The 15,177-nt window shown below is 39.9% G+C and overlaps 2 protein-coding genes across 3 annotated transcripts in view; one reads left to right on the forward strand and one right to left on the reverse strand.

The window, feature by feature from the left end:
• LOC146657999 (spermatid perinuclear RNA-binding protein-like) overlaps nucleotides 1-15,177 on the forward strand; it is a 102,681-nt gene that overhangs the window by 39,294 nt on the left and 48,210 nt on the right. Inside the window, exon 2 of the mRNA XM_085426391.1 lies at nucleotides 3,677-3,795. Within this exon, the coding sequence (XP_085282517.1) occupies nucleotides 3,793-3,795 (3 nt within the window). The 5' untranslated portion in view covers nucleotides 3,677-3,792. The remainder of the gene's footprint in view (nucleotides 1-3,676; nucleotides 3,796-15,177) is intronic.
• Nucleotides 6,249-9,095, reverse strand: LOC146658000 (uncharacterized). Of its 2 annotated transcripts, XM_085426390.1 has the most exons (5): nucleotides 8,918-9,095; nucleotides 8,492-8,583; nucleotides 7,919-8,113; nucleotides 7,754-7,830; nucleotides 6,249-7,497 (listed from the first exon to the last, which is right to left on the reverse strand). In XM_085426390.1, the coding sequence occupies exons 1-5, from the start codon at nucleotides 9,066-9,068 to the stop codon at nucleotides 6,858-6,860; spliced, it is 1,155 nt and encodes a 384-aa protein (XP_085282516.1). In that variant the 5' UTR covers nucleotides 9,069-9,095; the 3' UTR covers nucleotides 6,249-6,857. The 2 variants fall into 2 exon arrangements, with proteins under 2 accessions (XP_085282516.1, XP_085282515.1); XM_085426389.1 differs by lacking the exon at nucleotides 8,492-8,583 and having other exon boundaries at nucleotides 6,263-7,497; nucleotides 8,918-9,076.

A 15,177-nucleotide genomic window follows, 5' to 3' on the forward strand; every position in this document is an offset into this window, starting at 1 on the left:
CAAAATCCTTTTTCCTGATATTTCTCTGCCCACTGTTGCACTGTGTTTTTTCCTTTTACTGGATGGTAAAAAATGGCTGTTCCACATAAAGCAAAAGAAGCAGCAGCACCACCAGCCTGCTCTGGTCTGTCATTGAAAACAAGGTCAAGGTGACGGAGAATCTAATTGACGCTTGGCTCAACCCCGCCAGTCCCCCCGGGATGTTTAACAGCAGCGCTGCTCACTCACCCTCCTGCACCGCCATTGCCACGTGGTTACACCACAAGCTGCGACTTGCATCTCATTAGCATTTGACAGTGTGGGCCAAAGCTGCAGTTTCATCTAATGCATTTAATGGTGAGACTATATTCAGAGTAATTTAATTAATGCCTTAGTGTGAGTCTGCGGTCAGATAACATTAAAACAATTTCACAGCAGCGTCACAATCAAAGTGGTGTGTTTCAAATTGTTAATAGCTGGTTTATTTTTATTCATAATAGGGAGCACATCTTTGATATCATCCATATTAAACATAAAGCACCATCAGTGGGTGAATTTTTAGATTATTATAGCCAAATAACTTACACTTGGTACATGGTACATGTTTACAGGTCTGTGATTTGAAGGAGTTGTTGAGCAAACTGAAGAAATCCTATGGATGTCATCATATATCTTTTCTTTCTGTTTTTCTCTTTAATTTTGACTGTTTATTATTCTGCACATGTGAGAATTCAACCTGGTAAATATTTTCAAGGTGCAGTTGCTTAGTAGCGCCACATGGTAGTGGAAAGGCAGTTCCTGTTAATAACGTTGGACAGAAATTGGAGGCAGCCAAGGGTGTAGCAGGAGGTAGCCCTCGGCGAATGGAGCTAAGGGACTAAAATACTTATTTCTACATTTACACCTGCTTCTAGACTTTTTAAAAATAATTTTAATTTTCACAAATGTGAAATGGATGATCTGATTGGATTTATAACAGGACAGATTCCCCTGATTGCATTAATTTCCAAGCAATAGCTAGAGATTAAATCACAACAGAAACTTGGGTGCGTAACAAGCTGCTGACTTTCTTGTGTATAAAGTACAAAATCCAGAGTCTAAATTCCTGAATATATTAGAAATATTTTTGGTAAAGAGTTGTGGAAAGACACTGATATGTTTTGCTGAAATATTCTGCTCTTTTAAGACAATACGTTTATTGGTTTATTCATTCTTTTCAGTTATTGTGGAATGGAAAGCAACATTTCAGCAAAGAGTCGACCAATCACACACATTACTAATGCAAACTCCTCACAGAAAGTGGTTATGAAATTCAAATCTAGAAACAAATAATGCGCCATTGTGGCACCTATAAAAAAGAAAATCACTGCTCAGAATAATCCCCCCTGGGATTTACAGAGTATGTGATAGGTTACAAAAATTAGGTGGTGAATGATGGTTAGCTTTCAATTCAGTTTCATTCAGTTTCATTTCATTTCAAATCTCAAACAGTCACCTCAAGGCACTTTATTTTGTAAAGTTAAAGCCCTAAATTATTAGAGAGAAAACTCCAACAATTGAACGATCCACCCGTGAGTAGGCAATTGGTAACAGTGGGAAGGAAAAACGTCATTTTAACAGGAAAAATCCTCTGACAAAACCCGGCTCAGGAAAGGCCAGCCATCTGCCAAGAGAAGAGAGCAGAGGAAGGTGGGACAAAAGAGACACAAACGAGAGAGCTGGAGTTTAAAATTACTGACACATAACTGTAAACAGGACTTTAACTCGGGAGATTGTGGTTCATGCCCTGTGTTATTACTAGAGATGGCACGATACCACTTTTTTATGTCCGATACCGATATCATAAATTTGGATATCTGCCGATACCGATATGAATCCGATATAGTGTTTTTTAATCAACAAAACTGTTTTTTAAAATATCTTGCTGCATTTTGTATAAGTTCATACTCAAGTTTAAAACAACAACTACACTAAAGCTATTCTGTTATACCTGTATACAAAAAAAATATTTCATAGTTCAGCAATACTGATCAATCTAATAAACTTAAACCTACACCATCCTCCCTATTCTGGTATTTTAAAGAGTACTTAGCATAAATATTAAGCAATCTAACTAATAGGGTTCCAACTCCCAGCAACAACAAAAATAAATAAATAAAAAATAGGGAACCACCCCTCACGCTCCACCTCATGATGCTTAATCGACGTAATCAACCTTAATTTGATGAAGTGTGAAAAAAATGCACAGAAATCAATTATTTTTCAAGAAATATTAAATAGATTCAACATCTTTCTTCAACAGAATTGCAGACTGCACAGATGGTACCTTCCCAAAGGAAAAAGTACTATAGCTTACTAGGGTATATATATTAGACTTAATAGTCACTATATACAGTAATTGACTTCTATTCATTTTACATCAAATTAAAACTTTGGGTGTCAGATAATTATTTATTAAAAGCTCGACATTTTAAATGAGAATAAGAAAGAAAAGTATGTCTTTGTGCCCCCTTTTCCCTGTTAATGCCCTATCGGCCCCCCTGGCTAAACTTTGCTAGATCCGCCCCTGCACAGTTACCAGCGTCAGCTACGTAGAAAAAGATCCTCGAGTAGAAAGTAATAATAAATAAATTCTAACAACAGCTTATCAAGCTTAAACGTGCTGCTGTTGTTTATCCGCTGGTTTCCTCTTTCTGGTGCAAAGTGGGCCAAAAACAAACAAGAGAGACGGACTCCCGACAGAAAAGCCGATCAGCTGATCATTAAGCAGTTTCACGATTGAAGTAGCAGCCGGAGAGTGAGAGGCAGTCGCTTGTTAAGCTTAACGCAGGAATGCTTTACAAACATTCAGAGATGGACTTACACACTTGCTTTACTTCTCTCGGGGATAACTTTGTCGGAGATGAAATGCCGGGTTGCTAGCGAAGCTCCAAATGCTATCCAGACCACCGACAGGTCCCGCATGCCACAGCCGCTCTATCACGTGATGCATACTGCTCCGACGTGCTAACGTTCTGAGGTGAGTTACGGCGTGTTGCAAGTTTTGTGAGGTGGTTTCGTGATATTTAATGGATCGGATTACATTTTTTATTTTTCTCCGATATCCGATCCAGTAATTTAGGTCAGTATCGGACCGATACGTAATATCGGATCGGTCCATCTCTAGTTATTACCATTTTTTATTTTCAGAGTAGAATTTCTGAAACAACAGTGGAGTCTGTGGCAGATTGACGTCAGCAACGTCAGATTTATGTCCCGCCCTCACATAAAAACTAAAAGATGTGGTGGATTTGTGGAAAGTGTGGTTCCACTCCAATCTTTGCTTTACTCTGATGCTTTTCTGAAAGTTTTCTCAGTTTTCATACCTTCTGTTTTAAGTCCACTATAGTTGTACGAGGATGGAAGATTTGTGATTAATAGATGTGCAACATGGAGCACAATGTCCAAAAATGTGACATTTGGGATTATTGTTTAAGTCTTGATAATGCAGCTTCACATTTATAGCATGTAGCTGATGTTTATTCAGAGCAGCTTAGAATAAGCTCTAAATCCTGGATCACCCACATTATAAGCAACAAACTGTACAAATACAAAGATTAAAGCAATACCAGCAATCCAACAAATGAATAAACTCTCTGAGTGTGTGGGTGTAACAAAGGTTAATGGAGGACTTAATCTTTATATTTTGTCTCCGCAGTGAGACTCTGACCGAGGAGCCGACAGTCGAGAGGTGTTCGACTGCATGAGGAGGCCGAGTGACGGGACTCTGGTCCTCACCTAAACCCCTCCCACGACCTCTCCAAAAGCCTGGACATGGTGAGTCTCCTGATTATGTCTGGTGTTTGTATATTTTGTGTGTTTAGCTATCAATAGTGTGTTTCCAGCTGTTATATACACATATTCACCTGTAGTGTGAACACTGATCAGGTACATGATCAGTCAGCACGATGACCGATCATGTCTACCTCGTTCAGGGAGAGGAAAAATACATTGAAAACAAAATTAAAATGCTAGAATTCTCCAGTATAGCACGACAACTTGATAAGAAGAATAACTCTACTTTTCCATGTCCTATTTTTGAGAAAAAGCTGATTGGATGATGCCCTGTGATCTTATCACCCCAATCATAGCTGTTATTAATGGTTATCAGTCACATACACATCCCCAGCGGGCATCTTCTCTCCCGTTGAGCAGGCTCCATAGACTCTTACCATTCATTGTAACCACTGACCAGCGGAGAAAACCAGATTATGTAGACATCTAGTGGTTGTGTGAAGAAGTGCATGTAAAAGCTCTGATGGTAAATGCTGTGATAAATGTTGTGACAAAGTTTAACAGGCTGGGTTTTAACCCAGACTGTGATTTATTTTTTATTTCCTCACCCTAGAGCTAATTGTCAGCAACTGCAGTTCCTCTAGAGGCCACTTGAGGCTGTTTCAAAGGGAAGTAAATCCCTACTGACTCCCAGGTTACAATGATAAACTTTACAGCTAAAATAATAATGTACCACAAAAAAGGTTTTGGCCTGTATGCCTTGTTCCCTCTTTATATCGGCTTTATGGTGGATTGTTTCTTCTCCACTGTTGCTAAGGCTTTAGGTGTATGAGCAGTCAAACACCTAGTCATACAACACGGGCAGCTGTTCTTGTGATGCTTGTGGTTCTTGTGCCCTTTGGACCATTTATAATGGAATTATCTAACAAATAATTCCAGGAAGTTTGGTCTTGAGATTAGTCTGTCAATAGACTACTTGCACTAGGGCATGTGACGTATTTCCGTTTCCAAATAGTACCGCTTGTGCGTTTCCGGTACGTTTGCTTATCTATCGGTAGCTATGCTAATGTCGCTTCAGAATGAGTATAAAAAGGAAAGTATTTAAAACAGAACATTTTCAAAAACAGGAGAAGAAATACTCCGAGCATTGCTGTGTCCCACTTTGTTCAGCTTCAGCCAAATTTAATGGCATACTAAGTTTTCATGCCTTTCCGACCCATTCCGACTTGAGAAGACAATGGCCGGTAAACATACGCCGGGATCATTTCACGATCACCTCTCACACCAGGGTCTGCTGCAGACACTTTGCCAGTGATCAACTCATAGAGCCAACAACCCTCGATGGTCGAAGGAGGCTTATTAAAGGTGCTGTACCAACACTTTTTGAGTGGAATGGCTATAAAGTTGAACCACCGCGGCGTAGTGTTTGGGAGAGAACGGAGCGACGCCCTGAACTAGTTCCTCCTGACGATCAAGAAGAGCAAAGTCTTACAAGAGATCATGACTACTGCTCAGTCCCTGAGCCGTCTGCATTGGACATATCTGCATCAGCTGCAGAAGACCTGTCCAAAGACGTGGAGACTCTGAGGAAGGAAATACAGGAGTTACGTGTCCAGCGAGAATTTGGGTTACAGCGTTTTGCTGGCTCCGACACTGACATCCGATTCTATACCAGGTACACCTAAGTTCTATTCAAGCTAACTGTTTAAAATATACCAAGGTCACCATCAGTTAAATTTCGAAAGTTTTTCCAGTCTTAATGAAAACAAAATAGATATTTACTTTTCATCTCTAATCTGTATGCTGGTTCGGTTAGTGACAAGGAACTATTCAAACAATCAGGCATTGCTGAGAAGTTGACTGAAGACATGGCAGTGATGGTAGATAAGGGCTTCCTAATCACTGATTGTTGTAAATGCAAAGTGTACTGCCCACCTTTTCTATCTAAGCAGAAGCAGATGCCAGCATACCAGGTTAAGGAGACGCAGGCCATAGCCAGACTCAGGGTACATGTGGAGCGAGTCATTAGGAGGATCAAACAGAACAAACTTTTTGATAGCATCATTACCATGTCACATGTTTATAATATCAACCAACTGTTTGCAGTGGCATGTATGCTGTCAAATTACCAGAACACAGCATTAGTTAAAAAATGGGTTAAGTGAGACAAGATGGATTTTTCCCAAGACACCAGTGCCAGTAACTTATGGAAAATGACCTGCAGCTGAGGCCACTACAGTTGCATTTCTTCCTTCTCAGCTGACAATACTTGATTACAGAACTGGTACTTGAGTGCTGATAGTTGAGTTTCAGTTATTGATAATTCAAATTCATTGCAAATGTTTAATGTTAATAATACTGTTTAATTATATTACTATATTACTATTCAGATTCAACAAAACTGTTTATCAAAATTATAAAGTAAATCACTAAATCGTTTTAAAATCATAAGTGACATTGAACTTTTGGAACATCAAAAATACCATTTGTCATTTTCTACAGTTCAGTTGTGTTATTGTCTAAATGTATATCAGTATGCTAGGCATGGAGTTTTAAATACTTACCATGTAAATAAGTTCTGCACAAATTCAACGTTTTAATGTGTGTTTTTAAAAATTAAATTGATGCCATTGCTTAAATAACAGTTTATTGATGTCACATAAAGGTAACATGTAACAACAAAAGAATTCATGAAATATATTGAAAATAAAACATCAGTTATTTTGTTCCAGCCAGCCTGAAGGATCTGTTTTTCTTTTTGCTATGTTTTCACTGTTCATTTTTTCAAACACAGGTATCTTGGCATATATATGTAAAAAAAGAAATAGTCTGCCTTTTCTCTGATTGCATTGTGCACATCTGTATCCATGTATATTCTTTGCACTAGGTAGTCCTCTTGTGCCCACACAACAAAGTCACACCACTGCATCCCACTGATGAGCAGTTGTCCTTGCACTTGCCAGTAATATGCGTGGCTCTTTTTTAGTTTAGGGGTACCACATTCCATCTGCACATATTTGCAGTCAATAAAGTTTTGTACATTGGGACATTTGAATTCGACGAAGCCAAACTGGGGGTATTCATTGGGGTCAAAAACAACACCATCAGGAGATGCAGCAAGCAATGGGGTGAATGACCAGACCACAGGGTGAGTAGTTAACATTCATTAGCCTACTATACTCTGCTGCTATTGCAGGCTCCATCTCAGTTCCTCTCCTCATGTCTGCTGTCTGCCTTGTTCCCTTCAATATACGCTCTGCTAGTGACTCGGCCGAGCTCTGGCCTCTGACGTGACACACCTCCCGAAACCTAGAGGCAGTCACTCTGGGCCTGCGGAGCTGATGCCACTCAGACGAAGAGCTTTGCTCACGTGTAGCTTCCTCTATTTTGTGAGCCATTTCCAGAGTTACAGACAAGCTTTTCAGATGCAGAAGCTCTTCTTCTGAGCACACAAACACACAATCTGATGGCAAGATGTCATACCCCTCCAGAGGCAAGTGCGGTGTTGGTGGTGCATCGCGGTGTAGTGTGATGTACCGGGTTGTCAAAACCGGCTGCTGATATGACAGAACACTGCCCTCCTGCACCAGCCCAAAGGCACTTTCCACAAGGGGCTTGTCAGGTCTCATGTTCATTGTGGTCACAAGTGGCCTGTCCTCAATATTAAATTTTGCATATGCCTCCGTTATTCTGAACAAGCAGGGATCTGGTAACGGACCCACCATGCCTCTGTAGAAGCCACTCCTAAAGAAAACATCAATGACAATAATGTAAGGAAGAAGGTTGTTATACTGAACAACAACTAAACTAAAAACTAAAAGGTGTAAAACAGTGGTGCATAAGTTAGAGACTGGGATGTATATGTACATGACTGAGTTAGCCGTCTTCAGAAAGTGTAATGTTGTATGTAAATTAATACCTATTCTGACACATGTATGTATGAAAAAAATAGCAACATACATTTGTAACACGTGAAACCAAATTTTACAAATCTAATTACCGTACTCCAGTCTGGGCCATCCTATTTGGTACCGGCTTAGTGAAGATCATGGAGTTGATGGGTCCTGGCTTCACACCCTAACAGAAGACACATTTACTATGGATGGTGTTGCTGTTCATATGTAAACATGGACTAATTCAAAAACTTTAACCTCATTTAAATTACCACTGTCCGTGGCTTGTGCCATTGCTGTTCAGATTCCGTGCAGCTATGCACAGGGGGGACAACCGGCACTCTGAGTTGTGAGTAGTGTGCTGTTTGGAAGAGCAGTGCCACTGTGTGATTGCACATAACAGCGCCTGCCACACAGGAGCACTGGCTATGTGTCAGTATCACCGGCGATGAATCCAGAAGCTTAATCTAAGAAGAAAGAACGAAAATTAAAAATGTAACATCTTCATGGAAGAGCCGAACAGGAACATAGTTCAGTGTTATGGTTACGTACCCTCCTGAATGCTTAGTGTTTCCTTCTCTCCCTATTAAAACAACTTAACCATGCTTGATAACTGTAATAACTTAGATTGTGTATATTTGCAGTATTAACTTGTTGTCAAATGTTTCTGATCACCCAAACACACGTTGATTTAACTATCTGACTAGTCAAATTAGGAGTGATAAAGCAGGGAGACAAGGAAAACATTCAAGTTGATGGGCCTTTAGGAATGAACTTAACTAATGCTTAAATGAACTGAACCCCACTGAACGGGGATTAACAACTTTACACAGCTTCCTGCCTACACTTAGTCTGTGTGGTGCCTCACTCTTCCTCATTGACCTGTAGCACAGGGCTCTCACACCGACCTCCCCTGACAACCTGTCTTTATTGGACACTGAATAAAGATACAAGTACCATTAGCATTATTTCTGTATTACTCATTTCAGCATGTCTTAAACATATATATTTTACACTTAGCAAGAGTAGCATTAGGTAGTTAACTACCTCCATAGTTAGCCAACTACCTAACGCCATTATAACAGTGTCTAACTACAAAAGTGACATTAGTTAAGAAAACCTCAACTATAGTTTAGGACGACATAAAACACCGTTTAAGAAAACATGTAATGTAGAGAACTGACATCAAATGAAGGACATAGCGGAGTAACGTAGTGTTTGCATTTGACGTTAGCTAGCGTTTCTTTGTCAGTTAATTTACGTTTTCTTACCTTCGTAGTTGTGTATATATGATGCAGCATATAACTTAAATCCTTTATCTAATTTGCTGGCGGGGGTAGTCGTCACTCTGCAAATCCGATGAACATCGGTGATGTTCAATTTTGGGAGCTCTTGTAGGCAGCGAGTGTAGAACGTCGCCATGGTTTAACCGCACCAGAAGCACTGGGGCAGGACTACATAGAACGCGGAAGTGTTAGTGCAAGTAGTCCATTGGCACTAATTGGCACGCAGGCCTCTGGGCTTTCACAACGCAGTCTTGTACTTAATGAATGACAACAAGATAATCACTGCATATTGGGTACTTTCAGAATTGCCTTAAACTTTTATGGCATAGGTTCAAGAAGCATTTGTCATGAATTTTAGTGCATGTTGACATGATAGCATCACACAGGTGCTGCAGATTTTTCAGCTGCACATACATGATATGTATGTTCCAACACATCCCACAGGTGCTCTGTTGGGTTGAGATTTCAGAGATGCTGTTCTGCTTGCTTTGGTTGAAAGCAGTCATCTGACACTAACAAACACGTCACATTCAAAGACACTTAAACTGCCTTTCTTCCCCATTCTGATACTAATTTTGAAATTCAGCACACGACCTTGACCATGTCTATGTGCCTAAATTCACTTATTTTTACAACCATATGATTGGGTTGATTAGATATTTTACAAACAGTTTATCAAGTACACCTAATGAGGTAGCTGGTAAGTCTAGTCTATGAACCAAACAGAATTTGTGAAGGAAATGTTGTTAAATTGCAATCGAATGATGGATCCAGGCACCGCCACACCTCCAGCCTTCAAATGTAGATTTTTGTTGTTTTCTTTCTGACTCGAGACACAGCAGGAGAAGAAAATAACCACATTTGCATTAGAGTATACAACACTTTAAGCAGAAGAGGCCACCTGCGTCTGATAACGACTGATAACAGTCATTTAGTTAAGTAACGTTTTCACACTCATCCTGATGGTAAAGATTCTCTGAGGTAAACAACATCCAAGGAGTAGAGTCTTCAAGTACTTTTCTGATAAAAGTGAAGCATTAAACACAGTAATGGAGTCCAAGTCTTACACTCTCACCTGTCAGGCTTTTAAACCTCTGAATCACTTTCTCTTAAAGTCGCAGTTTGCACCCGGTCCTTTTGAGCTCCAAACAAAACCGTTTTGAATGGTGCCAGTCAATCATTCCTGGTGCTGAAGGACTCACTAAGAATGGACTGAAAACAGTCTTTACCATCAGACAACCCCCACCTTTTATTATTAGCAGAAAGTATCATCCTGTATGTGTCAGCCTGTAACATTTTGTGTTCACGCTACTTCCTAAGTTTTGTTTTTAACCAAACAGAAGATATTATCTATTGCATTTTTGTTTGTGCACTCACCAGAAATAATGTCTTCTGGAGAGTACTGGCAGGTTAGTGGCTTGTTTATGTGTCAGACAATATAATTAATCGTAGACATTGAATGTGCCAGCCAAAAGGATTGGAAGCTTGTTTATGTTTTGTTGGGGTTTTTTTGTTCATTATTTTTAATTTTGCCATGTTAAAAAACACTTGCCTCCTTTCCTGCTCTGAAATGGTCTAAAATTAGTGGAACTCTTGTCAGGCAGTACGCTGAGAAAACCAAAATAACTGCAATAATGCCTAAAGCTATATTACATTAAATTTCACGAATGCTAACTGTTAAAAAAAAAAGTGTCTTTACTATACAGATTTTAAAAACAAATACAAATGTATATTTTACTTTGTGGTGGTCAAAGATTCCACAGGTGGTTTAATTACTTGCTTTCTGTATTTAGAGCACATTTGCAGACTGTCATGAATGAGGTGTGCGGACAGCTGAGGTAGGGCTGTTTGGTATAACGATCTATATCGGATGACGATGTAAAAACATCTATCGTTTCATTTTACGCTATCGTTTGTTTCGTGATGTCGCAAAAGAAACTGTTTACGGCAATATTTTTTGATCGTTTTGGTGGTCATTGTAGTGGCTACATATATATTTGTTTAAGTTCTCTCTTTCTCTTATATTTAATATAAGCACATTATGGACGGACAACCGCCTGTTTTTATGTGTTGTTGTTAGCAACGACGGTAAAACCATCACGTATCCACTAGAGCTGGGCGATATGAGATTTTTTCATATCACGATATGTTTTTTTCATTTCAGGCGATAACGATATCTATCACGATATAAGCCAAATAACTATATTTGTAAGATTTAAATGTGCCGTTGCTCACAAGTAAAATGTGAAATAATCAGCAGCTTGTTTTTATTTAAATATTTATTTCCCATAATAAGTTCAACAGGGTAGATGTACTTAAGGAACATGAGACTTTTTCAGATAAATAAAGGCAAATATTGCAAACTACACAAAAGGCAGCCGCTAAAGCGTTTAAGTTTCAAAATAGAACAAACAAAACAGACTAAATTGTCAATTCCACTTAGAAACAAAATATTAATTCTAAAAATAAATCTTAGTTTGTTTTACAGAAGAACAGACAAAACTGACTAACTTTTGTCAATATCAAATAAACTGAGAACTAAAAGGAAATTCTCAATCTCTCCTTGTTGTATAGCTGAGCTTTTCAAACAGTTTTAACAGTTACTTTAGTCTGACAAAAGCCGAATGACGAATTAGCGCTTCCAGTCAGAGACTGAGGCTACGTCCACACGTACACGGGTATTTTTGAAAACTGAGATTTTCCATTTTAAAAAATAATCCCGTCCACACATAAAGGCAGAAATGAAGGAAAACGCTGCTATGAACATGCCAAAGCGGCAGGTGGCGCTAGATTCCTAACCGTGCAGAAATGTTGGCCAATCAGAAGTCTAGAAGCCTCGGTGGGAAAAAGTAAACAAAGCTGGGGCATAGAAGCAGAACCGAGTCGTATGTGTGGAGGGACAGTAACTGTGTGTATATGTAAGCATTTAAACACTGCAGAGAGTAGAATTAACAGTAACAGTATTGTAGAAATTCATTTCACCGAAACAATAACGTGGCGCACAGTGTGACGCATGCACCAGTTTATTGTATTTCCAGACTTGCTTTCGGCACAATTTACAGTGAACGCTACTCTGTTTTTTGTCAGACTTGAAATAGCCGAAATACCTTCCCACTACAGAACTTCTATGGCTCTTCCGTTTGACAATCTCTCCGGCATTGGAACCATCATCTGTTTTCTCTTCGGTCACGCTCGGTTGATTTTTCTAGTCGGCACACTCATGTCCTCTATTATGCGCTGGCTCCATTACCCGCTGGCTGCTTCCCAAACAAACACACGTGCGGCTTGGCACTTGTGCTGTACCTAACAAGTCACGCGACGCGACGCTGCGGCTGTGATTGGTTCGGCTCTGCGCTACTTAATTTGGATTGGCTGACCTTTTTTTTTTTTTTTTTTTTTTTTTTTTGAGGACAAGAGCGGCGAGGTCTATCGCGATAGCTTAATTTCTCTATCGAGTAAAAGTTATATCGCGATACATATCGTTATCGTTCTATCGCCCAGCTCTAGTATCCACTTGTTTATTTTCCACATAAACCTTTCACAATAAAGCTCAAGATCCTGTTGAGACTTTTCAAAATAAACTGAATCCCGTGAACTAGTATCCAGAGTGTTTATGGATGAGAAACAAAAAAGAGCCGCCAGGTGCTAAAAAATAAACCTTAGACTCAAACGTTAGAACAGGCTATTCCCCGCAGCACGCCGTGTAATAAATACTCACAAAGAAAACGGCGGCCGTTACAACTTGTGTCTAAAAATGTATCGTTTCATGCATCGGTTAAAACACTCGACTCCAGGTACACAACGCCCAGCTGGAAACACTTCACGCAAGTCGAGCTGCCCGAGATTCACAAAATTTACAGAAAATGTTAAATTTTTGTAATTTGTATCATTATCGGGACTGATAGATGTCTTATATCGGGATATGAGATTTTGGTCATATCGCACGGCCCTAACCTGAGGTCTGATTCATAGTAGGAATTTCTCGCATATCTTAGAGAGGAGATATCTGCAGACCCGAACCACCTGGGTGGACCAAAATAAGTATTTGTAGACTTGAGCAGAATCACTAAAAGTTTCCATCATGTGTCTTTTTTTTCCCGTAAGTGAGCCTCTATATTCAATTTTAAAGTAAATCTATATTCAAAATTGAAAAAATGAATATACTGCTCTTTGCCTTTGGCCACTAAATTAAATAATTGACATGGCTATAGAGTGAGTTCTTAAAGGCTGGATGTAAGGAGTTTTTGTTCTTATTAAATTCAACATCTGGTTAAGTCACTCATTGGTTTCTGAAGCATACAGAAGTCCCATTGACCTTGGCATTTTAAAACTGGATGTGATGAGCGAGTGGATCTGACTGTGATGCCACAAAGTTCAGGTTTAACTCACTTTCGAAGCCAAACGTAAGTGAACTACTGTAGTGGCTTGCCGCTTGGTTTAAGCATGCAGCTAAGATGTCCTGAGAGAGCGTTTATGTACATCTTTTTATCAATGAAGAAAGACTTCTGGATCCATATCTGTATATGTCTGCTGGCTTAACAGTAAACCCGGCTGATTTTACTCTGTGAAAACCTGTTTGTGTCAGGTATCATCCTCCTGAGTGATTCCACAGTGAAAACAAAATGTTAAAGGAATTACTTCTGATTTGTATGTTAGATTTAAGTACAAGACATCCTCCGAAAAACCTTGCAATGCAATTAATTAAAGCAGTAGATTTGATTATCTTCTAATTGCAGCGCGAGGTTGAACTCCCAGCTGACTCGTAGGCCACAAACAAAAGGAAGCAGCCCGATATGAAGCCAGGCTGTGATCCAAATCGGCGCCGATGCCATGAAACTCTTAATCTTTCATGTAGATCTTGTTAATGTTTGTGTGTTATGGTTGTCGACGCTGCCCACACTTGCCGCTACACAGCCACGAATGCCCCGTGGCAGTTCAGCGAGAGATTAGCTAGGTCGTGATGAATGACCCCCGCAACTCCAGCACAAGCCCTCGAGATTCGTGGCCATGAATTATTAAAGCACCGTCATAAATAACTCACCGTAATGAGGGGTGCTTACACGCTGCAGGCAGGGAGAACAGGAAGAGAGAGGGGAGGACTGGAGTAGAAGAGGAAGGGATGATTGAGAGAGGTAGCAGTTTGACCTTGGACTGAAAGCCTGCCGTGATGTTCGACCGGCGTACTCTGGCTTGTAAAAGCGAGCGCTGATACGCTTTGCACATCAGCCCTTTTTCATCTACCCCTCAGGGAGATGGGCTCCATCCCTAAGCACATGCCATAAATGTTAATGTTAAGTAACAGCAGCAGAATCTAGGCCACGCACAGATTGGCAGCAGCGCAGGTTGCTTCAGGTGTAATGCTGTCATCGTGCTGACTGTGAGGAATCTTTCTGACACCAGAAACAAGCATTTGCAGCAGCAACAGGAGAAGCACCGGGAATTGAAGTATAAACGGTGTGTTCAAGTTCAAAGAAATCGATTTGGCTTTGGATTTAGTCTGCTTCCTCCAACAGCGGCTTCAGCTTCAGCCTGCTTTCTCTGTAATTAAAAGGAGTTGGCAGTGCTTTGATGATGGTGTTTGATGAGTAACAATGATGATGATGATAATGATAATCCAAATTGCAACCATTGAACCAGTTTTCTGGTATTTTGGCATTGATGACCTTTAAAACTTGGCTGCTGAATATCTGCATATGTGAAATCTGTTATAATCATTGATCAAATTTGGCACTTTAGTGACATGGCCATAAAACGAGAGAGAGAGAGAATATTCTGCTGCTTTAAAAGCCTCCAGGTTTCTGGGAAGACCCTTCCTACATATGCAATTGCAGACTTGGTTTTTACCTTCAGTTCAGCTTTGGTCTGGAAGAAATTTGTGTTTTAGCCCCGCCCCCCTCAACATTGCTCTCATTGGCGGCCCCATGTAAACAAAAGGATTGAACAGCAGATGGTTGGGGCTGCAGTGTCTGAGGTGACCATCATGTTGTGTTATATAGTCCTGATCATTTTGTTTTACTTGTTTGGGAAGCAGGTTGTAAATGAGTAAATAAAACTGTGTGGGTGGACCTGTCCTGCATTTTATCTACTGTAAACCACATCAGCAGTTAGTTTGCTTATTAAATGCTCTATTTATGGCTTTAAAAGCAATGGACAATGAACACAAAGAGTAATGAACGCACAGAACACATTCTTAGTTTGAATCATTACTCTGTTGACAGCCTGGTGATGATCCAGATCATCAGCAC

The sequence above is a fragment of the Rhamphochromis longiceps genome, linkage group LG12, assembly GCF_057381845.1.
Source record: "Rhamphochromis longiceps isolate RC_006_pf linkage group LG12, R_longiceps_female_GT1.1, whole genome shotgun sequence".
Taxonomy (NCBI): Eukaryota; Metazoa; Chordata; class Actinopteri; order Cichliformes; family Cichlidae; genus Rhamphochromis; species Rhamphochromis longiceps.